This window comes from Melopsittacus undulatus, chromosome 13 (assembly GCF_012275295.1).
Source record: "Melopsittacus undulatus isolate bMelUnd1 chromosome 13, bMelUnd1.mat.Z, whole genome shotgun sequence".
Lineage (NCBI taxonomy): Eukaryota > Metazoa > Chordata > Aves > Psittaciformes > Psittaculidae > Melopsittacus > Melopsittacus undulatus.
Genome location: NC_047539.1, coordinates 6,839,923 through 6,866,403, shown reverse-complemented (window position 1 = coordinate 6,866,403; position 26,481 = coordinate 6,839,923). Strand labels below are relative to the sequence as shown.

The 26,481-nt window shown below is 57.3% G+C and overlaps 1 protein-coding gene across 2 annotated transcripts; it reads left to right on the top strand.

Annotated features, from left to right (window-relative positions):
* Positions 1 to 5,025: 5,025 nt before the first annotated feature.
* HNF1B (HNF1 homeobox B) lies at positions 5,026 to 26,151 on the top strand. 2 transcript variants are annotated; one of them, XM_034068923.1, is made up of 9 exons: positions 5,026 to 5,363; positions 9,985 to 10,184; positions 11,451 to 11,637; positions 12,111 to 12,355; positions 19,545 to 19,708; positions 22,229 to 22,361; positions 22,454 to 22,645; positions 23,309 to 23,427; positions 26,050 to 26,151. In XM_034068923.1, exons 1-9 carry the CDS (start codon positions 5,026 to 5,028, stop codon positions 26,068 to 26,070), a joined length of 1,599 nt encoding a protein of 532 aa, XP_033924814.1. In that variant the 3' UTR covers positions 26,071 to 26,151. The 2 variants fall into 2 exon arrangements, with proteins under 2 accessions (XP_033924814.1, XP_033924813.1); XM_034068922.1 differs by having other exon boundaries at positions 11,373 to 11,637.
* The last annotated feature ends 330 nt before the right edge of the window (positions 26,152 to 26,481 follow it).

Here is a 26,481-nt window from a genome sequence, read left to right as displayed (position 1 = left end):
CTGCAATTTGCTGCCTGGGTTCTGCTCCCCCCCCACGGCCCAAAGGGGACCCCAATAGGGGCTGGACCCTCCCATGGAGGGCACCCAGGGGAGAAACGCGTTGGGAATGGGGGGCCCCACCGGCAGCAGGGGTTGGGGTGTGCTTGGCCAGCGTCACCCTGCCCATGGGGACCTTTGCTGTGGTTGTGAAGCTGTTTGCAAGCTCCAACAGCATCTGTGGCCTCCAAACCCCTCTTCCACACACACCCCGTGGCTTTGCCTACAGGGAGTTGGGGTTTGGTCTTTTTCCATTATGGCAAAACGGCAGAGGTGACCCCTGCCCAGGGGGGAGTGATGGGCACCCATAGCCATGGGGACGGTGGCCAAGACTTGGGGTACCCAGGCTGGGGTCTCCCTGTAGTGCAGCCATGGCTCACACTGAAGCTGTCCCAAGGACAGAACCCCCATAATGGGGATTCCCCCATCCCCTTGTGTGTCCTGGGCTGCAGCCACCACCCCTGCTTTTGTTTTCCCCGAACACAGCCCCAGCCCTGTGCTGGTTCCAGCTCGCTTCCCTCCCCTTTGTCTCGGAATTAACCAGAGGCCCGAGGACGCTCGGTGAAGCCGAATGGCATCTGCCCAGTGTCTGGGCGCACTGGGAGCGGCTGTGCCACGCCGGTACCATGGGCTGGTACCGGTCCAGGCTCCATCCCGCAGCCGCACATGGGATGGCCCCTGCTCACCGTCGGGAGCCGTTGGCTCTGCCCCATGCCGGTGTGTGGGGCTGCGGCGCTGTTGTGGTGTCCCGTGTGCCGCGATCCCGGACCGATAGCATTGTTTGCCCTGACACGTAACCGGTGACAACCTGCGGGAGCTGTGCCATGGATGGCGGCGGCGCTCCCGGCCTGCCCCGCGTCCAGCGCCGTTTATAGCCCGGCAGAACTCGTTTGGCTGCGGCAGCCAAGCAGAACCCGGGGCCTGAGGCTCGGGGGGGGGGGGGGTGCTGGGTCACGTCCGCACCCCAATACCCCCAAACACCTCTGTGCTCACCCAGCTTCAGAGCAAGACTTTGGGGTGGTCAAGGGGACCCCCCCCCCCGGCTCTTATATTGAAGGGTCTGGGTTTTGGGTGTCCAGAGGGGCTGGGAGTGCATTGATGGTAGGGATGCGGTGTCCAAAGGGCACTGGGCCATGGCCATGGTAATGCTGAGCCCCACAGAGCCAAGGGGAAGCTGAGCAGCCCTGCCTGCGGTTGAGGAACCACAGCACCCCTGTGCCCCCCCCCCCCCCCCAAGCAGCAGCGTCTGGGCAAAGGACGGGATGGGGGGGGGTGAAGCCGGGCTATGGAAGTGTTTCTTTGCTTTGCTTTCGAGAAGGGAGAACTTCAAAGGGGCCATTTATCAGCAGACAAAGAGTCCTGAGCTGTTTGCAGAGCGTAAGGGAGAAGCATTAATTATGGCAGTGTCAGGGAGCCCCCCCCGCTGCTGTCCCCCTGCCCACCCGGCCTGGTCCCGCTGCCATCCCTGGCTCCTGCCCTGCTGCCATCCCCGGCTCCTGCCTCCTCTCCCTCTGTCTGGTGCTGCACGGGACCTGCCTGGCGCTGGGGGTGGCACCGCGGTGATGGGGTCCCAGTGTGGGGATGGGGGCTCCCCGTTGAAGGGTTGGGAGAAGCCCTGCTCAGTGCTTGTGATGGGTGAGATGATGCCTTGGTGGGAACCAGGCAGGGAGGAATCCCTGGAATCCCAGCCTGGTTTGGGTTGGAAGGGACCTCACAGCTCATCCCATCCCAGCCCCTGCCATGGGCAGGGACCCCTTCCACTGGAGCAGCTGCTCCAAGCCCCTGTGTCCAACCTGGCCTTGAGCACTGCCGGGGATGGGGCAGCCACAGCTTCTCTGGGCACCCTCACAGGGAAGAGCTTGGTACTGAGAGCCTGGGAGCATCTTTTCCCCAGGGAGACCAGCCTGAGACTGTGCTCAGAGACAGGGGCATGGGGTGGAGGAGGACTCCTTTCTGCATCCCTGCCTTGCTCTGTGAGCCCTCAGGCACATCCCTTCCCAGAGCAGGTCATGCAGCACGGCTGATGATGGGTTTTGGTGCCGATGGGGTCTCTGTGCTGGATGGATGCCCAAGGGGATGAGAACATTGGGCTCAGCCTGGAGCTGGGGCACCAATCCCCATCCTGAAACCTCTGCAGGACGAGACCCATGGCTCCATCCATCACTGGGGCGGGAGGATAGGAGTGAGAGCAATTCCATCCCGAACCATAGTGGGAGTGGGATCGGTGCCATTGTCCCTGCGGTGTCGGGAGGCTGCAAACATCGGGGTCCATGGGGCGCAAAGGGTCTGAGTGTGGGACGGGCAGCTCTGCCTTTCCTGTCTGATCCCTGCCGCAACCGCAGCTTCCCTTCGCCCCGCGCGGGATCAACCCGGGGTCATATTTAATAAAGGTGGGGATGGGAGCAGGCTTCCAAACATGACGTCAGCCCCGGCGGGGGAGGCGCGGGCAGCCGGGAATGCGAAAACCGCCCCGCGAGTGGGGGCCGCGGACACCGGGAATGCCAGCAAGGGGGTTAATGGCCCTGCTTCGGTGGGAACGCTCTTGCCCACTGCCCGCGGGGTCAGGGGCGGTGGAGTCTGCGCCCGCTCAGGCGAGAAATGGAGCTCGGGGGAAGGAATGAGGCACCAGGGCAGAAATCCCCTGGCATGGGTTGAGGTGTGCGCCGCTGTGATGGGGATGTGGTGATGCCACAGGCACCGGGCCCCAAGGCTTCCACAGTGTGGGTTCTGCTGCCTGTGCTCGGGGCGAGGGATGCTGGGCCCTCCGTGGGTGATGGAGGTGGTTGTTGTGGCTGCAGGGAGGGATTGATGGGCTGTAGCTGTTGCATTAGGGTGGTTGTTCCCTTGTGGTGGTGAGGAGGGGATGGGCTTCTCTGGACACATTGAAACCCACCGGGATGTGTTCCTGTGTGACCTGTTTTGGGTGGCTCTGCTTTGGCACAGGTGGGACTGGGTGACCTCCAGAGGTCCCTTCCAGCACTGATGGTTCCATTGGGTACCATTGAGCCTCTGGTGCTGTGAGCGATGGGGAGCGGGAGGAGAGGCTACCTCCAACCACAGGAGCTGGTGACCAGCACCAGGCACCCAAACCCTCCTGAGCCCATGGGCTGGCTGCAGACTGGGGCTGGAATCCTATGGGACAGAGCAGAGCGTGTTCAGCTTCCCAACCCCTCACCTGCGTTCCCATCACCATCCCCTCCTGCTGATAGCTGGGGCTGGTGCCTTCCCCTGGCTGGGAACCCGTGTGCTCCCAGCCCCATGGAATTAATGAGCTGTGCCCGACAGCGATGGGAAAGGGCCGGTCCCAGTGAGGCTCTGACACTGCTGCGAGGAGCTGGGTGTGGAGGAAGGGGGAAGAGCAATGGGGTGAGGGAGATGGACCAGAAAACGATACCCACTTCATTAGCCAGGTGGCTCTGAATGTGTGGAAACAGGGCAAGGTCCGGGTCACCCACCGTGACAGAACATCATTACCATGCGATGCCATGAGGCCTGTGCAAAGACCAAGTCAAAGCTCACCAGACCACTTGAAAGGGAGACGGGACCTTCCCAGAGCAAGAGCCAGGCTGTTCCCAGGGTGGGGGGTACCCGAGGGCAGGCACAGACTGTGATGGGGGGGTCTGGGCATGCAGTGCTGTGAATGGGGCAGTGGTGGGGAGCACAGCAGTGGGCTGTTGCTCAGGGGCGGTGCTGGCTCTGTATGGCCCCTGTCCCCGAGGGCAGTGTTTTGGTGTCTCTTTGGGGTGATCAGAGACCCATTGTGGTGTGAAGGAGGAGAGCACCTCCCTGGTAATGCAGCCCTGGGCATGTGGGAGCAGAGCTGGGATGATGCTCAACTAGACTGGGGTCCATCAGGTTTTTTGGGGGCGTTCAGTCCTCTCTTCTATAGATTGTGCTCAGCCTGTGTGTGCCCATTAAGCCTAACCCTAACCCTAACTGCTCCTGCACTGGGTTTCATCCCACTGCAGGGTGTGTTCAGCTGTAGGTACCCTGTGAAAGTCTGAATCCGGGTTGGAAGTGCTGGGTTTAAAGTAATTGGGCAGGTACCAGCCAAAAACTGCAGGGAACTGGGCTACAAACTGAAAGTGCTTTGGGAGGCTGGAGGGGTCATGACCAGAGGTTTTGGGCACTGGCCCTGCCTTCCCCTGCAGGTCCCTCTGTGTGAGCTCTGTTTGTGGTGGTGGCTCCTGTGCCTGTCCCAGCTTTGATGGAAGTGAACGTGTTGATCTGTGGGACTCGGTGCAGTCACAAGGGCCTGGCTTGGATCTCTTTTGCCCACTTCCAGACCTGCTCCTTGCTCCTGCCCCTGATGGATGCCAAGGTTCAAGCGGGACTCAGTGTCCCCTGAGCACCCATGTCCCTGCCTTGCTGAGGGTCACTCTGTGCTGTGCACATCCAGCTCGTGGTGAACCTGTGCTGAGCCTGGCCCAAAACTGTCCTGCAGTGTGTGCCAAGACCCCCATCGGGGGCTGTCCTGGAGCCTGTACCCGCCCTGTGCCAGGGCTTGGGCAGCAGGGCCCTGCTTGGAGGGGGTGCTGAGGTCGGGGTTCCTCAGCTTGGTCCCGTTCCGGTGCAGGGCACAGCTCCCAGGCTCCGGGTGAGGGCAGGAGCGGTGCAGTCCGGGCTTTGCCCATCCCCATCCCCGAGCTGCGGTCCTGCAGCCGCGCACCGAGGCCCCCGACGGCAGCAGGGCCCGCAGCGCTGGGGTCCCCGCTCCCGTCCCGCTGTGCCCCCGCCGCTCCTCTGGGGCCTCCCGTCGGCCGCGGGCAAAGTCCGCCCCAGAGCGGGCGATAAGGGCCGGGCCGAGGCCGGGGCGGGGGCCCGGGCGGCGACCGGAGGAGAGGCCTCCCGGCGCTGATTTGCATAAGGTATATTGCCTAATGGTGGCCGTCATGGCTTGGTAGAGGGCGGCCCGCGGCCCGCAGCAGCCCGGCCGGCCGGGGCGGAGCGGCAGCGGCCGAGGGAGGTGGGAGGCGAGCGGCGGGGAGGATGGTGTCCCAGCTGAGCGCCCTGCAACGGGAGCTGCTGGGAGCCCTGCTCAGCTCCGGAGCCACCAAGGAGGGCTTGATCCGCGCCCTGGAGGACATGGTCCCGGCCGCCGGCTTCGGCGTCAAGCTGGAGAGCCTGCCGCTGTCCCCCGGGGGGCCGCCCGACGGCAAGGCCACCTTTGCGCCGCTGGCCAACGGGCACGGCAAGGGCAAACTGTCCGGCGATGAGGGCTCGGAGGACGGCGACGACTTCGACACGCCGCAGATCCTGCGGGAGCTGCAGGCGCTCAACACGGAGGAGGCCGTGGAGCAGCGGGCAGAGGTGGACAGGATGATCAGGTACCGGCGGACACCGCAGCCGGGAGGGGACGGGGCGCACGCGAGCCCCCATTGCAGCCGCTCGGTCCCACAGCCCCACAGGTTCCAGGCGGGTTGTGCCCGCTGCACCTTGCCCGCTGCGCCCGAGCCGCGGACGGGTCCCGGTGCGCCGTGGCCCTAGGGGCTGTGCGCGGAGGGGAGCGGGCAGGGACAGGGGCTCGCCGGCCGCGTCCTCCCGTCCCGTCGGGGGCTGCCAGCCCGGGCGCACCGTGCAGGGTCGGAGCTCCGCCGGCTCCGTTTGTCGGCGCCGGGAGCCGCAGACATAAACTGCAACACGTGGAGCGCGGAGCTATTAATTTATTTCTATAAATCATCAACAGAAGATACACAAAGGGCCGCGGTGCAGGCGAGAGCGGCCGCGGGTTACTCATTGCCGAGGTTGTAAAGCGGCCCGGGAGGGCGGAAGGAGGAAACCCCCGCGGGCTGCGCTGCCCGTCCCGGTGATGCTGCTCCGCTCCGGTCCCGGCCGTGCCGCGCCGTCGGGGCGCGGTGAGCGGCCCCGGGCTCTGCGGGCAGCACCTGCCCCGGGCCCATCGGGGCGCGCACGGAGTCGTCTCCGTCCCGAAGCGCAGCCGGGGCCGGTGTAGGCGGATGGGAGCCCCGCGGGACCCCCCTGAGCGCTCCGGCGGCACCTTCGGGTCCCCGCCGTTGCTGTGAGGTTTTATACCGGTATCGGGGCACCGATCCCGCGGCCGGGCTGAGCTCCCGGTGCCTCCTGCGCCCGTTCCCAGCCCGCATTGCCTGGGGCAGCCCCGGCTCTTGCCCCCCAACGGCCCCGGTGCCTCGGCACTGATGGGGACACCGCTGCGGTGGAGCCCCAGGGGGGCAGGCAGTGCCTTTTGGGAGCAGGGTTTGACAGCGGTGCCCGTTCCAGCCAAAGGGCTCGGCTGGGACACGGCTCCGTGCGAGGGAGAAATCACTGCAGGCCGTTTAACCTGGGATCCCACCCCTCCTGTGCAGCACCGTGCCCTGCACCTCTGGGTGCTGCTGCCTGGCCCCAGTCTCCCACTTGTTGCTGGCCGCATCCATGCCGGGGTGTCCGTAGGGTGCAGAGAGGGCTCAGCCCCGGGCTCCCTGTGCTCCCACAGGTGCTCTGTGCAAAGTTTGCCTTTGGTGCAAACAAGAGCAGGCACATGTCCCTGAGGAGCCTTTGCAAGGAGCTCGTGTTTGCTCTAAGAGAGGCCTTTGTACTTGGAGAAGGAGCTGGATAGGGGAGTTGGGATCCATTTATTGCAGCTACGCATGAGGAATAAACCCCCTCTGCTCTTGCTCCCCAGGGCTGGCTCCGTCTTGGGCTATTCCCATATCCCTGGGGTGCTCAACCCGCAGCTCCTTTGGGCATGTGGTGCAGGCTCCACTGCCCACCATGGCATGGGCTGGAGTTGCCCATCCCAGGCAGTGGTCCCAGGTGGTTCAGCCCAGCCACAGCCCCTCAGCAAGCAGCACATTCCCTTTGGACCCCCTCATGGCTTCAAGGGATACCTCTGAGTTACCGGCTGGGCTTCAACCGCATCAGGGTGGCAGGGGGTGAGTGCCACACACGGGCAGGCTGGTCCCACACTGGCGCTGTGCTTCCTCATGGAGCCTGGCCATGGGGGTACCGGCGGCATGGAGAGCCCAGCGCTGGGGCGAGATGCCCCATGGCTCCATATCCCTGCCCGATCCCACCTTCTGGAGCTCACAGATCCCAGCAGATCCCACGGGCCTGGGGTCTGTGGGAAAGCCACACACCCTTGGGGACCTGCTTGGAGATGCCCCAAAGCCACCCCGATATGCACAGGGAGCGATGGGCACAGCACATGTCCCTGTGCTGGCTCCCCATGCGCAGGGGAGGTGGGATTGGGGAGGTCATTCCTGAGGGAGCCAGGTTTATAATCCATCTGTGTAAATTCTTGGCATATTTCTCCCAAGGATATGGAGCTTATTTACCTGTTTGCAAGGCTGGCAAAGGGGGTGAGCGGGTCCGGGAGTCCCGGGGAGAGGGACAAGAGGCTTCATATGGAGCTGGGGTGGGAAATGTCCCTTTCTCCATCAGTGTTGGTGGCTGAGCTTCGTTGAGGTTTATTTTGTGTCCAAAAAACCCCTTTTCCTTGGTTTTGGTGGTGAAGAACCTTGCGGCAAGGGCCATGAACTGGTTTTCCAATGTTACAAAGCACTCCTGGCTTGGGTGGGTTATTTTGCATGTAAGGAAGATCGGGCAATTAATGTGGTTTTGTTTCGTTTTGGTGACAGAACAAAAACAAAAAGGGCTTGTGCTGAAGAGAAAGCTTTTGCCTCTGTTGCTTTTTAGGCTAAGCAGAAAAGAGAAGGTGGGAGGGGGGGGAAGAAGGTGAAACAAACACTGAAACGTTTCATTTTGGGTCAAGTCCAAACATTTTGTTTAACATGAAACAAAATGTTTGGGTTTGGTTTCAGGTTGTTTAACCCTTCTGAATGCGGTCAAGTTGATTTGTAAAGAGAAATCCCTGCTCAGAGAGGAAGGGCCGAGGAATTGTTTTGAAAGTGGAAGTGTGAAACAGGGTGAAACCTTCCTGAAAATAACAAAATGGAGGGAAACGCAGGGAATTTTTTCTGTAATTCTCACCTATTTTTTTTTTCCCAGCCAAAATGCTGCCAAATTCCATGGAAATTCAGAAATCACAGTTGTCCTGAGAGCAGCCTGAACTCTGGCGCTGGCTCACCCTTAGCTCTGAGCAAGCGATGCCCTTGGTTTATTTGTGACCCAAACAGCATTAGAAATGATAATGAGCTCTGTTCCATTAGCTTATTATTAATCAGTAATTAGGAGGATCACTTGGGTGACATGCCAGGCTCGTGGCAAACGTCCCTGTGAGCCCCTTGGCTTGGGCAGGGCGGCCGCGGGCTCTGCCTGGCTCCATCGGGAAGGAGCGCTGTGGTACCAGGACATGTTCTTTGCTCCCTTCTTGCTGGCTCCCACCTTCTCCTGGGGCAGCACAAGGACCCGAGAGCCCCAAAACCTCAGTGGGTTTGGACGGGAACAGGCTTTGCTGTTTGCACCGTGCTCATCCCAGCCCAGGGTCCCGGCTATTGGGATAACTGGCGTCAATGTGTGTGCCTGTGTCCTCATCCAGCTCCGTGTGACCATCACCGTGTACACAGTGGGGTTCTCCTGCCCGGAGGATGCAGGATTGGGCACAGGGATGATGCCCCTAGGAAGGCTCCGTGTTGTCCTTCCCAAGTGGGACAAAGCCGCTGCCACCATCAGCACGCTGGCTGTGGTCGGGTGCTTTTGCTTTGGATCCAACCAGCTTTGTTTTCGCATTCAGGACAAAAAGTAAGGAATCCATTTCTTGGGTTGTTTTTCTCCTCCTTGACAAGTTGAAGGATCCAAAACAAGGAATGGGCTGGGAAAGCAGCCGGGCAGCTGCTCCAAGCGCAGCATTATTTGAGTGCAGGACTGTGACCAGGCTCGGGCTCCGCACTGGGTTTGTCGGCTTTAAAGCACTTCCTTCTAGTGCAGAATAAACCCGGGGCTCTGGGGTACAGAGGAGGTGCTGCTCTGTTCCTCTGCTGTGTGTTCCTCAGGGCTAAGGAAGGCAGACAGCATTTGATTTGTGGCTGTAGTTGTTTGTTCCTTAATTCCCGGTTAGTGGCAGCTCCTCCAAGGACACCAAAGTAACGCGGGTTTAGGAAAAGGCCATTTTCCACCTGAATCCTGCAGGAATGGAATTCAGGTGTTTAAAAATAGTCAAGAATGACTTAATGTTATTGAAGGGTTTGGGTTTCCATTCTGGGGCTTGCTTGGCTTTGTGTGCCTGCTTTGACCTTCACTTCTCTGCCTTTTGCTTGTGGCCCCTGCGCGCTGTTGTGGGAGCATGGAATTAGGGTCTCTTTTCAATGACTGTTGAGTTTTAGGTATTTATCCCTATGGGAATGGAGGGGGGATGAAGCAGCAAGGACAGTGAATGGTGTCTGGTGGCCATGCGGGGTCCTCGGTAGCCAGCAGCAAGCCCAAGGGCATGGGGCAGAGTGCAGGTACCGCACCCGGGGCAGGAAAACCATCCCAGCAGCTCCACATGGAGGTTTCTCTTTCTTCAGAGAGATTCCCAGTATGGGTATCCCAAATCCATACATGTATCTGTGTGTTCCCCTGTGCATGTGTATCTTCAGAGGGAGGAACTGTAGTGAATGCAGTAATGCAGTCATTACTGGATGGGCTGCGTTTCTCCTTGGAGGATCTGGGTGTTAATGTGACCTTGACGATCCACAGGGATCCTCTTTATTCTCCCTCTTTTGGTGAACAGCCTGGTGGGCATCCCCGGGGTGGCCTTGGCACCCCATGATCCCCTGTCCCACCAGCTGCTGCCTTCGTGGGCAGGATGGGGCTGGTTTTGGGGCTCCAGGAAAGGCAAATGCCCCAGGGGTCTTGTGCGCCCTTCTGAAACAGGTTTAGCAATAATAATATTAATAATAACAACAACAATAACAATAGTAATAATGATAATACTGATGATGATGGTAATAATAATACCAACAATGATGGGTTTCCATCCCGGGAAGAAGAGAACACTGGAGCTTTCCCCCCCTCAGCATTGGTTAACCCTTGTTTCCGTCCCCGCAGTGAGGACCCATGGCGGGCGGCGAAGATGATCAAGGGGTACATGCAGCAGCACAACATCCCGCAGCGGGAGGTGGTGGATGTCACCGGCCTCAACCAGTCCCACCTCTCCCAGCACCTCAACAAGGGCACCCCCATGAAGACGCAGAAGAGAGCCGCTCTCTACACGTGGTACGTCCGCAAGCAGCGGGAGATCCTCCGGCGTAAGTACTCACACCAGCGCTCGCCATCCAGGGATAATGGGGTCCTGCATCCCGGTCCTGCCTATGGGTGCATCCATGGGTGAGGAGCGGCTCCTTGCCTGCTTCCGTGCCTGACCCAGGTCAATAGAGTTCTACATGTCAAATGAATTTAAGGCATAGGAAAACTGCTCAAAAGCCCCTCCTGATCACAGTAACACAGTCTGGGTTTCTGTGTATTTGTTAGAGCTGGGAAAGTAACGAATGATTACACACAATTTGATGCCTTTCCCACCTCTGCCCCTTTTCCCTTCCATCCCCTGAGACTCCTCATTTTCTGCAACTACTTGCAAAAAGTAAAGAGATAGAAAAGAGGAAAAGCCTGTGAATAGCTCCTACTTGTAGCATGGTCCTGGGGCTCTCTGTACTATCTAAACTGTAAGACCAAGTGCATGGGCTAATGTGCACCTCTCTTGGATGGGTCAAAGCAGCCCCGGTTTTGACTGAGCTGAGTTCAGGGCACTGACACTGCCTCCCTCTTCCAAAAGGATGTGATCTCCATTCGATGGGAAGTGCAGAGAAGGGTTTAGCACCATTGCTTTGAAAACACACCTTGAAGTGCGTTTTCAAGGCCTGCTCCAGCCTTGCCCTGCACTTCCCCCCTTGTCACGGGGGAAAAGCCATTAAAAAAGAGGGAGAATTCCCCTGCAAAACTGGGCATAATAAAACCCTCCCATTAATCTCCCTTTACTGCCACGGTGACAAGCACTGGGTCCAGGGCGGGCGGCTGGGGAAGGTCACCTCTAGCACTGCTGCCCCGGGCATGGGGCTGGTGTCCCACTGCACTGGGATGGGAGCGGGAGCTGGATGGGGGCTCTGTGCAGGCAGAGCAAGGCACCATCCCGCGGGGGCTTTGCAGCCACCCTGCCTGGCTCCTTGCTCGCACAAATCCCCCCTAGAATGCATTCACCACTGGCCCGGACCCTGCCCATGTATATGCATGTGCTGCACGTGCCTCCCCATTGAACACCATCCCGCAGGGGTGGCAATAACCACCCTGGCAGCACACAGACCAGGTCCTTTCCTTGGGATGGGTGTCGGGAGCACCCAGATGTGCTGGGGCCGTGGGTTTGGGGTGCTGCAGGAGGGACACGGGGACACACACACCACTGCTGCTACAGGCCAGCTCACGTCTGCTCCTTTCTCTTTCAGAGTTCAACCAGGCAGTCCAGGGTTGTGGAAATAGGACAGACAAAAGCAGTCAGGATCAGCTGCTGTTTCTCTTTCCAGAGTTCAATCAGCAGAACCAGGGGGCTGCCCAGCTCGACGACGCCTGCTCCGAAACCCCCAGCAAGAAGATGCGCCGCAACCGGTTCAAGTGGGGGCCGGCCTCCCAGCAAATCTTGTACCAAGCCTATGACCGGCAAAAGAACCCCAGCAAGGAGGAGCGCGAGGCACTGGTGGAGGAGTGCAACAGGTAAAGGCTGCCCCGCACTGCCCATCCTCCAGCTTTCTCCCAAAAACTCCATGGAATTCCAGGCTTCTGGCCGCTGGCTCGTGGCAAGGCTTTGCTGAGCTTCCTGGCTTCTTTCTGCCTTGTTTTCCCCATATGGGTGATGCTCGGGGCTTGGTGAGCTCCATATTGGGGTAGAGATGCCTGAGGGATGCTGCAGGCATGCCCTAGAGATGCTGGCTGATGCCCTGGGGATGCTGCAGTGATGCCTGAGGATGCTGCAGGGATGCCTGAGGGATGCTGCAGGGATGCCCGAGGGATGCTGAAACATCCCAGCTATACCAGAAGGAGGGGGATGGCTTTTACAGCATGGATATAGTTGGAAAGAGCAGACAGGCTCATAGGAAGGGCTTAACCCCCCCAGATCTGCCTGATGGTGCTGTGGGAGCCCCCATCCAGCAGCAGCCTTGTTCCAACGTGTCCCCTTGCATGTGCAGGGCTGAGTGTCTGCAGCGAGGGGTGTCCCCCTCCAAGGCACACGGGCTCGGCTCCAACCTGGTGACAGAGGTGCGGGTCTACAACTGGTTTGCCAACCGGCGGAAGGAGGAGGCTTTCCGACAGAAGCTGGCCATGGATGCCTACAGCTCGGGCCAGCCCCCCCCGCACAGCATGAACCTGCTGCTGTCCCACGGCTCCCCGCACCACAACCAGCCCAGCGCCTCACCGCCCACCAAAATGACAGGTGAGCCCTCAGCAAGGGTGCTCGGGTGGTGGTGTTGGAGTAAATGCAGTGCTGGGTCCTGTTTGTGCTGGGGATAGGGGTGCTGAGCCCTTAGGATGTGCATGAGTAGTCTTGAAGATGGGTACCCTGGTCCCTGGTGCAGCCTCGAGGGATGGTGGTGGGGAGAGGAGCAAGTGGCATCACTGCAGTGTTACAGCCCCATGTTTTGGGGCTGGATTTCCATCCTGTCTAGAGTTAATTGGTATTTGCTTGGTTGGTTTAATTCACTGGAGTCCCTGTGTGGGCTCATTGGGCAGGGAGATGGGCTGCTCTGTGCCTGATGCATCACTGCTGGAGACTTGGGATGCAGCCCACTGGTGAGCACTGATTCTGAGGGTAGGGGTGCACAGGCAATGCCACAAAGCCCATAAGATGAAGCAGTGTGTCCTGGGCTCCAGGCTGGGTGCCGGGTGCTGCACCATCCCCATGCCAGAGCAGGCAGAGGTGGATGAAGGGAGCTGCTCAGAGGTGCAGGGCTCAACCTCCACCTCTCCCCATCACAATCCAGCCCTGCTGTGTGCAGTGAGGAGCCGGCTGGGAGAGCAGCCCTGCCGAAGGCTCCGGGGGGATTTAAGCAGGAGATAACACTGCCGGGGAGGAGAGAGGCATTGTTGGGAGAACAATCCCCATTGTCCCCCTCCTGCCCTCCGCAGCCAGTGCACCGGGTCCTGGTGTGCAGGAGCAGGCAGTCAGTGATGGGGGGTCAGCAGAGGGGCTGCATCCCAATCACCCCTTGGCATGGTCAGGGAGGTTAAACGGCTTGGAAATGATCCTGCCTGGCTCATTAGGCATCCCCAGCTCGTTACAAAGGCAAATTAAATGAAACCCGTGTGTGGAGAGTCCCTGCGGGAAGGGCAAGGTGCTTATGGAGAGGAGGCTGAGCTGGGGACGGTGCCAGGCCATGGACACCATCCCCAGGGTGTTAGCAAGTGAGGACAACCCAAAAGTGGTACCCGGGGCAGGGGGATGCAGCAGCATCCACCCGATCTCCCGCAGAGAGACAGGCAGCATCCATCCCACTCCCGGGTACCACTCTCCCTTAGGGCCGGCCCGCGGTGACCACGATGTGACCCTGCCCCAGGAATGCCCCACACAATGGCGGGGACAGGGAGGACGTTTGCCCTCCTGTCACCGGCTGATTGCTTACAAGGTGCCCTACAAGCACATTGTCAGCACCATCAGCTGTTTTCAGTGTCGGCCGGCGGGGCTCCACAATGCCCCACCAGCATGCAGCCCCGCATTGTCATGGCTCCTCCCTGTGCATGCTTAATTGACAATTAAACCGGGCTTTGAACGAACCCCAGTGCCTTTGATGTGCCCCCGGCCTGCCAGCGCGCATGCAGCACCCCCGAGAGCCTTTGTTTGCTTCTATTAGGGGATGGCAATTACTGTAACCACGGGCATTTATCTTGGGGCTGGAGGGCCCTTAAGCCCCGACCTTTATTTTCCCGTCGGAGCAGTGCCAGCAGGAGCCGGTCCCGGCTATAGGGCCGATGACAGCCCATTCGGAGGGGCTTTTGAGCAGGGCAGGAGTGATGGTTGCAGTGATGGTTCATGAAGGGCCCCTCTGGAGGGGTCAGGAGGGCTCTGCTGCAGGAATTTCTTAGTGGATGGTGCTCGTATCCATCAGTCTTGCAGAGGAGGAGGAGATGGGCCTGGTGAGGTTTTAGGACTGGTTTGGGATGGAGCTCAGACGTGATTGATTCAGGCTCACCTGGACCAAGCTGGGTCCGGACGGCTTACAGCTCCCCAAACCAGCTCCAAAACCGTGTTTAAGATGCGATGCCTCAATGGGATGTGGGGCAGTGCTGCCCGGCTGACCCCATCCTGGGCTGGCCATGCTGGGATTTGAACTGCCCTTGCACTGCTGCGGCGGCGTCTGGGGCTCTCAATGCCTTAACAGCTTAATGACGGTGCAAGGATGCTGCCCGAGTCCTGCCCTGCACAGCCCTGTCCCCCCCAGGACATCCCCCAGCAGGAAACGATGGGGCTGGTGGCATGGGGCAGCTGCACAATCGCTCCCGTGCCCGCAGACAAAGGGGGCTCGGCTGCTCCTCGGGACATCAATGGGGTCTTGCAAAAGGGTGTAATGACAGCCGGGCAGGGATAAGGGCTGTAAAAGTCAAACATCCTCCTGGCCTCTTCTTGGGGACCCATCTGTCAAGCCTCAAGCTGTAGTTTTTAACTGTTTGGAGGTAAATACTTAAAGCTGATCTGTCTCAGAGGCTTCTTGCAGACTCTGGACTTTCCCCTTACTGCAGGCTATTATCAGCGATCTTGGTTCCCTGTTTGATTTGAAGGTCACTCGGGGCTTTATCTCGGTGCCATGCTGTAGACTCTGGCTTATGCCATCTTTATCTCCAAGAGGACAATCAGTGCATTGATGAGATTAGGGGAGGCACCTCCCGTCCTCAGCCCCCCACCTCCCCCTGCATACAAAGGGATGGCGGCGCCCGGCAGACCCTGCAGAGCCTTGTCCCCATGGCCGGGGGTCACAGCATTGCTTCCAGCCCATCCTGGTGGTTGGGGTGTCCATGCATCCATGCATCCATCCATTTGTAACTGCTCTGCAAACATCAGAGTAGTAGAGCAGTTTCAGAGTATGCATTTGTATATGTATTTATATATATGAATGTACAGTACCCCTATATTTTTAGCTATCCCTATAGAGGGAGAGCAAACATATATATGAATGTACCTTGCTTACATATATTTAGATATCTCTGTAGATGGAGATAAAACCCATATATATAAATGTACATTACTTATATATTTTTAGATACCTATAGAGGGAGATAAGAAAACATTTCTATATATGAATGTACATTACTTATGTATTTTTAGATATGTCTGTAGATGGAGATAAAAAGCACATATATATTACTTATATATTTCTATACCTATATAGTCACATTACTTATATATTTTTAGATATGTCTGTAGATGGAGATAAAAAGCATACATATATTACTTATATACTTCCTATACACTTATACTTCTTATATACTTATACTTCCTATATATTTACACACCTATATACTCACATTACTTGTATGTTTGTAGATATCTCTATACATGGAGATAACAAACATAAAGATAACTCAGCACCACCCCGAGATCCTTCCTAAACCCACTTTAAGGGTTTTAACCTTTCCTTAAAGAAGAGCCCATCAATAAACCCTCGGTCCAAAGGTGCTTTGGTTTCTACCTGCATCCTACATGTTGTTGCCCTGGGTAGGTGCTGGTTCTGACTGGGGACCCGGTGCCAGTGGTTGTAATGTTTTACTGTTGGGTGCACTGTGGGGCTCGGTGGGTACAGGGTGCTGTTAGGAGCTTTTCCCTGGTTTATGGGGGGTAATTAGGACTTTATGACAGCAGCGCGATGGGAGGGTCCAGTCCCCATAAACAGGTTTATAATGGATATAAACTATGCACCTCTGTAACGTAGCAAGATTAACGCTTTAGGGACAATTTGAGTGGCAGCCCCAAAATCAGAGCTGGATTTGAGAGGGTGAAAAGGTCCCATCACCAACCCGACTGCTTCCACGGTGTCAATAGGTGCAGCACTGTTGAGTCCTGCTTCACCCCAAAAGTCACACTTTGCCTTTTCCACTCCCACTGCCGGCTGCATCCCTGTGGATCGAGCTGAACCCCTGAGTTATCCATGTCTGGGTGTGCAGCGTGGCTGGGTCTGTTTTGGGGTTGGGCATTGCTGGTGATTTACAGGATGTTTGCAAAGCTCCGGGGCAAAAGTGCATCAGGAGCTGCAGGAAGAGGTTGGGATGTGCTGTGTGACAGCAGCAGCATGGGAATAGTTTAGAAGTGCAGTGATTTTTCTTCTTTAAAGTGCAATTTAATGATATCCATGGGACGTAAAGCAGAGGAGAACCAAGAGGTTTCACTGCTTCTGCCTCCCAAAGATTGGGGTGTACCCAGAAAATGGCACAAGCTGAGATGAAAACAGCAAAGATACCAAAATGCCAGGTTGAGGTTTCCATGTTACTTTCACAACCCTATCCCAAAAGCTGCATCAGGGGAATGGTTTTGGCATCCCTGGAAGCAGGGGGGGGATGCTGGGGCTGGCTGTAGAAAGCCATGGGGGCAGGACCCATGATTCCTGGTTGGCTGGAATGCAGGGTTAAGGCTATAGGAGGCGGACTCCGTGTCTGGAAACATGGGAAAGCAGTAAAACAGTTCACGGGCTGTGCAGCTTGGGGGCTGCACAATAGCCAGGTCCCATAAACAGAATTTAATGTTATGGCTCTAGCTCCAAAAAAAGAAGCCTTTAACAAGGGCAGTCTCCGTGTCCAGGCCCATTCCCAGTGATCCCCATCTTGGCTCCTCTCTTTTGCTGCCATAGAGGTCAAGGAGGAATAAACCTCTTTGCATGGGAGCTGCTTCCAGCAGTGGAGGTGCAGGAAGGTGGCAGGAGAACAGTCAGGTTGGGCTTTGACAGTGCCTGAGCCCCTGCTCATAAACCCTGGACCCCAGAGCCCCCTGTTTGCTCCAGGAGGAAGCCTTCATGTCCTGGTGCACACAGCCAGAACCATCCCTGTGCATTCACTCTGGCTGTTGGGATGCTGGGGGGATCCCAGGGGTTGTGCTGCCAGGGGATGTTGTGCAGAACAGGGTCCTGCTGGAACAGGTAGAGCCCAAAAGCAGGAAAGTGGGGCCAGCAAGGGGGCTGGGAAGGAGAAACTTGGGGGAGAAAGCTTGAAGGTGGCTAATGCTAATGCCCAGGTCACTGCCTTAGGCTAGGCTGGGCTGGAATGTGCCATTTTCCCAGGGAATGGGGAGCTTGGATGGAAGCTCCCCACCATCATCCGGGAGCTTGGTTATAGCACTGACAATAGCAGCAGAAAAGTGCTTTTTTCCCAGTATTAATTATTTAGTTTGCCCAAATCCAGCCCAATCCTGAGGGCCTATGGACAGCAATGCCCATCCCATTCTAGGAATGGGAAAAACCCAAGTCGGGATAGTTGATGGCTTCCTAAAGCTCTGCAAGGTGGCAACAGCAGAAGGCTTTTATCATGGCAAGCAGTTCCTGGGCTTTGGGGATGCAGAAGCTCAGTGAGAGCAGGGTCTTCAGTGGGGCTGGACACTGGCACCATTGCCACCAGCCCCATAGCCTGACCTCACACTCCTCAGCAGAGTTAATCTTCATCAGGGCTTGGAGTCTTCAGTGGGTTTATCTGGAGCCCCAAAACCTCGGTCACCAGACTATCAGGAAATCTCAGCATTGCTTATTGTTCCTCACACAATGAAAGTCTTGTCCTTGGGATTGGGAGGGAAAGCTTGAAAATCAGCTTGGAAATGTTTTAAAGACAACTTCCTGGCTTCGAGTGTCCTGACACAGCATCCTCAGTTAGACATGGAACGATTTTGGGTTGAAATAGGACACTTTTTGGTTTTACTGAACCCGAACTCGAGTGAGGATGGAGCAGACACCCTGGGTTTCTTCCCAGTGGGAGCTGCCTGCGCTCCTGGTCTATCTTTAAGATCATGCTCACAAGAAAGGGCTCTATTTTATCTCCCCTGCCATTGTTTGAGCAGCGCCGCAGGATCTCGGGGCGGCAGCGGCTGGAGCACACTCTGCACGAGGCCGGGAAGAATGCGTGTGACAGTGCCCCGGTTGAGTAATGTTTACCCTGTTCATGGCAGGGACGTCCACTCGGGCCCGCAAACACCCACCTGCCAGAGGACATTCCTTTATTATCAGGGATAAAAGGGGCTTGCTGGGAAATGATCAGGAGCCAGACATCGCGGGAGATTCCTATCTGCGGGACGTGTTTAACCAGCTGATGGGGGACGTTCGGGGGTGATTAAAGAGGCTCTTTGCTGTGATTTTTGGTGGAGGGCTCAGGGAGCTGCCTGTGCTTTGGTAGATGTTCATGGAGCTTATGGGAAGCTCCTGGACCCCACTTACTGTTTGTTTCCTTTCCCTTGATTCAGAGGTATTTAGTGTAGCGCTTAGAGCATCCTCTGCTGAGCTGGCCTGTATCACCTCCTCCCTTCAGGCATCTGGGAGGAGGAGATCCCAATCCCCCAGTAGGATAATCCTTTACCTCAGGATGTCTGTGCTGGAACAGATGAGAAGCCACCAGAAACCTCCACAGGCTGAACAATCCCATCCAATGGCGATTTCTGGGAGTCCCTGTGCAGTGGCCATGGTCACGGGTGGACGATGCTCTCGCTGGTGTTGGTTTTGAAGGTGGACTTTGCCTCCATGGTTTTCCTTCCCAGGAGAGCTCTGGGCTGTCCATCCCTGCATCCAACCACTGCTCCGATGCCAGGGCAGTTCAGTGAACCCATAACAGACGGCTTTTCGCCGTAGCCGTCAAGGCAGCCTCGTAAAAGACGCTTTTGTTTCCCATGGGTTTTCCTGGGTTAATTATTTGTGATCTGTGGATGCCTTTCCATGACACATGGCTGATGATCCGCTTATCAGCACGGGGGGGCTTAGCCAAATTAAATAGATTCATATAGAAGAGCTGTGCTTGAGCCAGGTTTCCCTGGTGGCAGTGGGCTGAGGGCTGGTTTGAGGGCTGTGTGTGTCTGGTCCCTCTGTGTTCCTACTGCAGTCTGTTAATCATACACTTGTCAAGAGGGAAATCGGATGTGGAAGGGCCTGGGGAAGAAGTGAGAGCGGTGCTGCTGGGAGCTGGGGTGGCCCTGGGCTGTGTGGAGCTGGGAGGGAAGAGCTGGAGGATGCAGAGCTGGTCCCTGCAGCTCAGAGCCCTCAGGCTGATGTCTGAGAGCTGTGGGGACATGGCAGGAATGGTCATGATGGATGCAAACTAAAGCACAAGGGATGCAGAAGGATGTCCAGGCTGCTGGCCTATGTTGTGCTCCTTTTCTGAGGCATTGATACCCATGGGTTGGGCGCTCATCATCCCTCTCCATAAGCTTCCCACTATCATTTCAGAAGATGGGGTGTGGAGAAGCTGGGAAGCAGTACCAGAAAGAGGAGCATTGCTCCGCACTATCCCTTCCGTTTATCATTCAAAGGTGCCATGTAGGAGCTTGCCCACCCATTCACATCCCTGTGCCAAAGGAGCTGAGGAAGCAGCGGAGCCATTCCCCTTTACAGGCCCAAGGCACTGCCCCATCTGTGCTGCCCATGGGGTGACCCCGATGTGGTGTTTTGCAGGGGTCCGGTACAGCCAGGCGGCGAGCGGCGAGGCAGCATCCTCCGGTGCCATCGGCCACCACGGCAGCGGTGCCATGGTCCCCACGAGCCAGGCTGTGCTGCAGCAGGTCTCCCCAGCCGGCCTGGACCCGGGCCACGGTTTGCTCTCTCCCGATGGTAAAATGGTGAGTACACCTGGGCTGGCGTGGCGGCGGCGCTGATAAGATAAGAGGGCCCAGCGGGCAGAGCAAACACGCTTTCACCCCCGGCTTTCACACGCGGCCCATAGCGAACAATGGCGCATTGTGGGGTGCGCGGCGGGCAGCGGCGGGTTTTCCATGCTTCCCATAGGGAAGGAGCCCTGCTCCGGGGTTTATTGATCGCATGCCTGGTGGATGGGAGGATCGCTGTTTGTTTTCTGCTGCCGGTGACACGGGTGTCGATAAAATGCTCATTCATTTGTTGGTCCCTGAGCCCTCTCCACTCTGGTGTTCTGTTGGGGAAGTGCATTCCTGGCAAGCAGGGATCTTGTTATCCCAAGGAATCACTAACCCAGCTGCAGCGCTGGAGCTCCTGCTTCTCCCCATCCCCATGTGCTCTAGTAAGGGCTTTGCTGGGCAGAGCTGCAGATGCCGTTGCAGAGAAGTGGTTGTAAACACAGGGTTGGGCTGGGCTTCAGTGCCCAAGCACTTGGGCTGCTCCTTTCCGTGGGTGCCTGACTGGTGCAAAGCCCTTTGGAGGAGTGCGTGATGGACTGGGGCAAGGAGGAGATGCAGGGGGCTGGGATGGGATGGGATGGGATGGAACGAGCAGGGAGATGCAGGCGCAGGTTGGTGGAGGTTCACGTGGAGCCTCTGCTCTTCCGGGAGGAGGATTGTTCCCTGCTGAAAGCGAAAGTCAAACATGGCTCTGTGTGGCAGGGCCAAGCCTGCTCTGGGGTTTTCACTTCCATTTTCAAAGGCTTGGCTTTCCCATCGGTCTCCTTACAGAGCTGGTGGCTGGGGGGCCCTCATTGTCCTTCCCTCAGCTATGGCACCATTCAATGTTGCCTTCCCTTCTATGCTCTTTGGCTAGCGAGGGTCTCTGTGCAGCCCCTCACCTGCTGACCCTGCAAAGCCACCGAGCAGGGGGGATATTCCCAAGCACAATCCCAGCCCTCCCAGCACTCTCCCTCCACCCCAAGCACACCCATATCTCCACAAGGGTGTGTTGAGCCCTATAACCCTGAGCCTTGAAGCCATAAAATGAGTCAGGACTGAAGGCGGCAGCAGCAGGCACTGGGTGCCAGGGCTGCGGCATGGGACATGGCAGCATGGGAACAGAGGGGGTTAAAGCGGGAAGAGCAGCTTGAGCACTGCAGTGGGCACTGGAGTGTGGTTGCAAGAGCCCTGCTGAGTTATTCCCACTTCATGGACACTGCACAGCGCCATTGGGGACCGCTCGTGTCCTCGGCAGCGTGCGGCTCTGCCAGCTTATCTCTGATCTTGAAGCAGGGCTAGCTAGTGCTTGCAAGTGGTTTAATAGAACATGCTGTAGGCTGTGGTTTCTGGTGGGTAAATGTGTGCCTCTGGTACCCCACACGGAACCCAGAGCTGGCAAGGAAGTTGCTGCCTCTGAAGGCTGCACAAGGCTTTGGGGGTTCAGGCTCCAGCGTTGCCCTTAGTCCTGGTAGTGCAAAGGGTCTCCCTCAATGCTTCAGTGCCTTCCAGAGGCAGTTGTGGGTGCAGTGCTTTGGACCTAACCACCCATGCAAGGAGGCTGGGCTGCGGGCGAGCAGCGTGTGCTCCCCTTGAGCTGCTTGACTTGTGCAGGCGAGTGTGTCGTAACCCGGCCTTGGAGAGCCTCTGAAAGTGGAAAATACCGGATCAGGAAATATGAGTCACTCCCAGGCCTTGGAATTTATTGATGGATTTGTTTCAATGGCAGCGGGGCCATCGCCAGCTCACGTGTGCACAACAAACACCGTGTCCGCAAGTGTCACACCGAGAGCCACCGGCATGGCTCTGAATGGGAAGTGGGGCTGCTCAGTGCAAGGGGGTTGAGGAGGGGGATTAGGGGAATGGGCAGCAATTAAAGAAATAAGGCTCTTAACCTCCTGTGTGACCTGGGGACCAGCTCCATTCTGCTCAGCACGCTCCAAGGGCCCTTGTGTGTTTGATCCCTAAGTCCTGACCTGAAATACTATGAGCTGGCTCTTGCTGAGCACACCTGCCTCATCTCAACAGTATCCTGCCCATCTGCCAAAGGGGGGACTAAGATCATTACCTTGGCATCCTTTTTATCTGATTTCTGCCTTTTTTCTTTACCTTTCTGAGTTCATATTTCCCACTTTCCCCTATAACCGTGATGGTTAATGAGTGTTGAGAGTCCTCAGCTGTCCCCGAGAGCAGGAGCTTGGGCCTGGGGGACAAAATGGCAAAGGGTTAGGATGTGCCATGTCCTGGCACCATGCTCTGCTGGAGCTGGAAGCTGGTGCCAGCAAAATCCTTCACCGCTGCTGCTTTGCTATTTATTAACATCATGATTGTGCATCCAGGCTGGGTTCTGTGCCCCGGGGTGGTGGGAGCTGTGTGCTGCAGCAAGACTGCACCGCTCGCCTCTTGGATGGGGCTTTAGATGCCCCCTATCTCCCCACTGAAGCGGGATGAGGATGGGAGCAGCCCTCAGCTGTGCCTCTGATGTGTGTCCTGCTGGCTCCTTGGCAGATCTCAGTTTCGGGGGGCGGGCTGCCCCCGGTGAGCACCCTGACCAACATCCACAGCTTGTCGCACCACAACCCGCAGCAGTCCCAGAACCTCATCATGGCACCGCTCTCAGGAGTCATGGCCATCGCACAGAGTAAGTGCTCCTCCCCATGGACCCCATTGTCCCCCAGCAGGAGGGGGACCCATACCTGGTCACTGTAACATCCCTGTTCCGCTCTCTCCCAGGTCTCAACACCTCGCAGGCGCAGAGTGTTCCCGTCATCAACAGTGTCGCCGGCAGCTTGGCAGCTCTGCAGCCCGTCCAGTTCTCCCAGCAGCTCCACAGCCCACACCAGCAGCCGCTCATGCAGCAGTCACCCAGCCACATGTCCCAGCAGCCCTTCATGGCCACCGTGACCCAGCTGCAGAACTCGCACAGTAAGGAAGGGGCCGGGTGGTCCCTGCCAAGGGAAGGGCACTGAGGGTGAGCTCAGGTGGAGAACAGGCTGTGCTCTCCTCCTGCTCACACCTTTGGCTGCTGCCTCTCTCCTGGGTACCAGTGTGAGTGGGATGCATGGTGCTGCCATATGGCCACATCCCACCTCATCCTCTCCTTCCCCTGTGCCATCAGCTAGACCACATCTCCCATACCACTCTGCTACTGCCCCGTGGATGGGATGCAGCCTCCCCTTCAGCATCTTGTATGAACTTCCATGTATTTTCCCTTCCATGTTCTTAAATCACCTGCTTTGACAAAGAGGTAGCTTTGTGCTCCCTGCGAAGCAAAAGCTTCCCTGCTGTGCCCTGAAGGGATCTGGCTTTGCCCCTCAGGCTCATCCATCACCCCCATGGGGCTCTGCTGCAGTGGGGTTGTGGATCTCCAGTGTCTGGTCCAGCCACAGCCCTTCAGTCCCCACTCAGGGTGAGCTGCTACCTGAGAGAGAGGTGGCTTAGAGGCTGCTTTCCTTCCATGCCTTGTTCTATCTCATCCATGTCTCCATGATGCTCATCACCATGCAGCATCCCTGTGGCCTGCTGTAATGCAGCACTTGGCTGCTCTGCCCTTTCCATGACGGTTGCTTGTCTCCCTCCTCTCTGCAGTGTATACACACAAACAGGAGCCTCCCCAGTATTCCCACACTTCCCGCTTCCCCTCAGCAATGGTGGTGACGGATACCAGCAGCATCAGCACACTCACCAATATGTCTTCCAGTAAGCAGGTAATGGCCCTGCAGATGGAGATGGGGGTGCACAGGGTGGGTGTGCAGAGGTGGAGCAGGGATGGTTCTCCCCTGGAACTGGGGCTGGAGGAGGGTGTAGCTGAGGTTGAGACCTCCAGCACTGAGAACCCCATCCCAGCCCCTTCACAGGCTCCAAAACCCAACTTGCGGATGGGGTGATGGGGATTTGGGTGATGGACCAGCTGTGCTGGATGATGAGGACTTGTCTGGTGGTACCTGCTGGGCCATGCTCATCGCTGGGGCAGCCTCATCAGAGTAGGAGCATCCTACTGGGGTACAAACTGGGCTGAGAAGATAAGGACCAAGCAGGTTTTGCTGCCTCGGTGGCCAGGTTGAATCAACCCTGCTTGGAGTCGAGGGGAAGAGCCGGGCTCTGATGCTCCCCGACTTCCCATAAACCTTTATCATCATCCCAGTGGCAGCGCAGGTGTAAGGCTGGACTTATCCTGGTTTGCATCAGGTGTGTGAGGCCTTACTCAGACAATAGTCCCTTTCTGAAAGCCACCTCTGGGGACTGTGGGAAATATGTGGCCCTTATTGATCGCTAGATAAATAAGAGAGAGCCTTGAACTTGCATCCAGATAAACTCCCTTATGGAGGTTTGACAAGGGGAGAGGGAAAAAATGCCTGCAATGACCACAGAGTAAATACACCCTGGGATTGCTGCGAGACAGCGCCGGGGATGGATGGTGCAGGGGTGAAGGATGGGGCTGGGGTGGCAGGTTGGGAGTGGGGGTGCTGGGGAAGGTGATGAACACCATTGCCCCCGGCTGGGGTCGGGCTCTGGTGCTTTGTAGTGCTGCGGGGTGACCATGGGTGTGCAGGAGGCGGTCAGGCCTCGGGAGCACCATTTCCTCCGTGCTGCTTTATCAGCCCATCTGGTGTTCACCCAGCCCGAACTGCCCCTGATTAACTGAGCTCCCCCACCACGGGGGCTGCCTTTGATGCCGGCCTGGCCCCACGGAGCCCTGGGCACACAGGAAATGTGCCTGGCAGGGAGATAGCGCCCGGCCATCCCCTCCTGCTGCACTGATCCCCCCCATCACTTTGCTTAAAGCAGGTCCCATGGCTCAGGAGGGGGGAGATGGGGTCAGGTCCCCAGGAATTTGCTGTAGAATGGTCCCTATGGGTCCATACTACAGCAAATGGGTGCACTCACCCTGTTAGAGCCCTTGTACATGGTGAACAAGCACTGCAAGCACCAGGGGCAGGATCAGGCTCTTGTTCCCCCGCAGCCCCCGGGGTCTCTTTTCCTCCCAACCATTCAAGCTAAAGCTGGAGAAATCCATCTTTGAATATTGATTCTCTTTCTCAGGGGTTTCATTAGCAAGAGGTGAATGAAGTGCTAAGAGGGAGCCTGGGGACCCATAAATGCTGCTCACTCCCCCCAGATGGCTCAAATGCCTAAATACCTTTGGTGATTTGGGTTTCTGTCCCTGGATGGGGCTAACAGGGGCCATCATTTGGCTCCTCCATGCTTTGCCTTGGCAAAAGTCAGGCACAAGGATATCTGACAGCAATGGGATCTTCCAGGGTGGGCAGAAAGGATGGGAAGGTCACTTGGATCAGTGCAGTTTGCTGGGGAGCACATGGATAAACCCAGACATAAAACCCCAGTCTGGGGTTTGTGCTACTGCTCCTTAAGCAACCCCCTGCTTGCAAGAGGAGAGGCTTTCCCACACAAAGCAAAGCCTCCAGCATTCCCTGGTGGCAATTCTGCACCCCATAAGCTCCATGCTGGATGGAGCTGGGATGCTCCCTGTCCTGCTGATGGGGATGGAGGTTGGAGTTGCCCCCCCAGCTCTCCCCTCTCAGCCCAATGCCGCAGTTCACTTATCAGATGTTGTTATTTAGACCTGGAAGGGGCAAATACCTCCCGGTTCCTTTGACAACGCTTGAGGCCAAGCCACCATTTTTATGGTGTTAGCAAATAGCCGATAGCCACGGCCCGGCCCTAATGACATCTCATGGGAGGCTCCTGGCGTCTCCTTATCTCCACCTTACGATGTTTGCTGTGAGATCCAGCCCACAAGGTCACTCCTGATCCCACACCATGCACTGGGGGGACCCCGGGTGGGGAGCCCAGCCTGCAGGATGGAGAAGGGGCTGCTGCAGTGCGATGGATGCGGTGGTGGATCGGATCCTTCCCCATCTAGTGTAATGGCTTTAACCTGCCAGAAAAGTTAAAGGAGATGGAGATGGGGTCTTAAGAAGCTCTTCCCTGTGAGGGTGCTGAGGCGCTGGCACAGGGTGCCCAGAGAAGCTGTGGCTGCCCCATCCCTGGCAGTGCTCAAGGCCAGGTTGGACACAGGGGCTTGGAGCAGCTGCTCCAGTGGAAGGGGTCCCTGCCCATGGCAGGGGTTGGAGCTGGATCAGCTTTAAGGTCCCTTCAACCCAAACCAGTCTGGGATTCTATGATTCTATTACTATTTGGGGAGAGGGTGGCAATACCTGCGTAGAAAGCGTGTTCCCCCTCGGGGCCAAGCAGAGCTCATGTGGCAGCACCGAGGTTCAGGAATGATGCAGGAGGTGATGCCTCCAAACACTCTGCCATGCCTTCCCCCCCGCCTGCCGCTCACTGCACTGCTCTCTCCTCCGCAGTGTCCCCTGCAAGCCTGGTGATGCTCCACACCTCACTGCTTCCGCACATAGCAACGGGATCTTCCTTTCCACAACATCCCGGAGGTGACCCCTGTGCCGAGCCCGGGGAGTCACCAGAGCAAAGCCCAGCGCCGCAGCGAGGAGCCCATCAACCCAAACAGGAGCCGGAGGCTCGAGATTCCCCATCGGAACGGGCCTGGATTCACAGGCGCCCACCCGGGACCTCTCCTTCTCTCCGTGCAGTATTTCCAAGCTGTGTCTTGGGGATTTTTCCTGAAGTATTTGCCTTCCACGAGGCTCTCCCGAGGAACTGGAACAAGCTGTGCTGGGAACTGGCAGAAGGGGAGCATGGATACTATTTAAGTTATATTCCTCCATCCGATGGACTGAGAGGGACTTGGGTCTGTTACTTGGCGTTTGGAAGGAGGAATC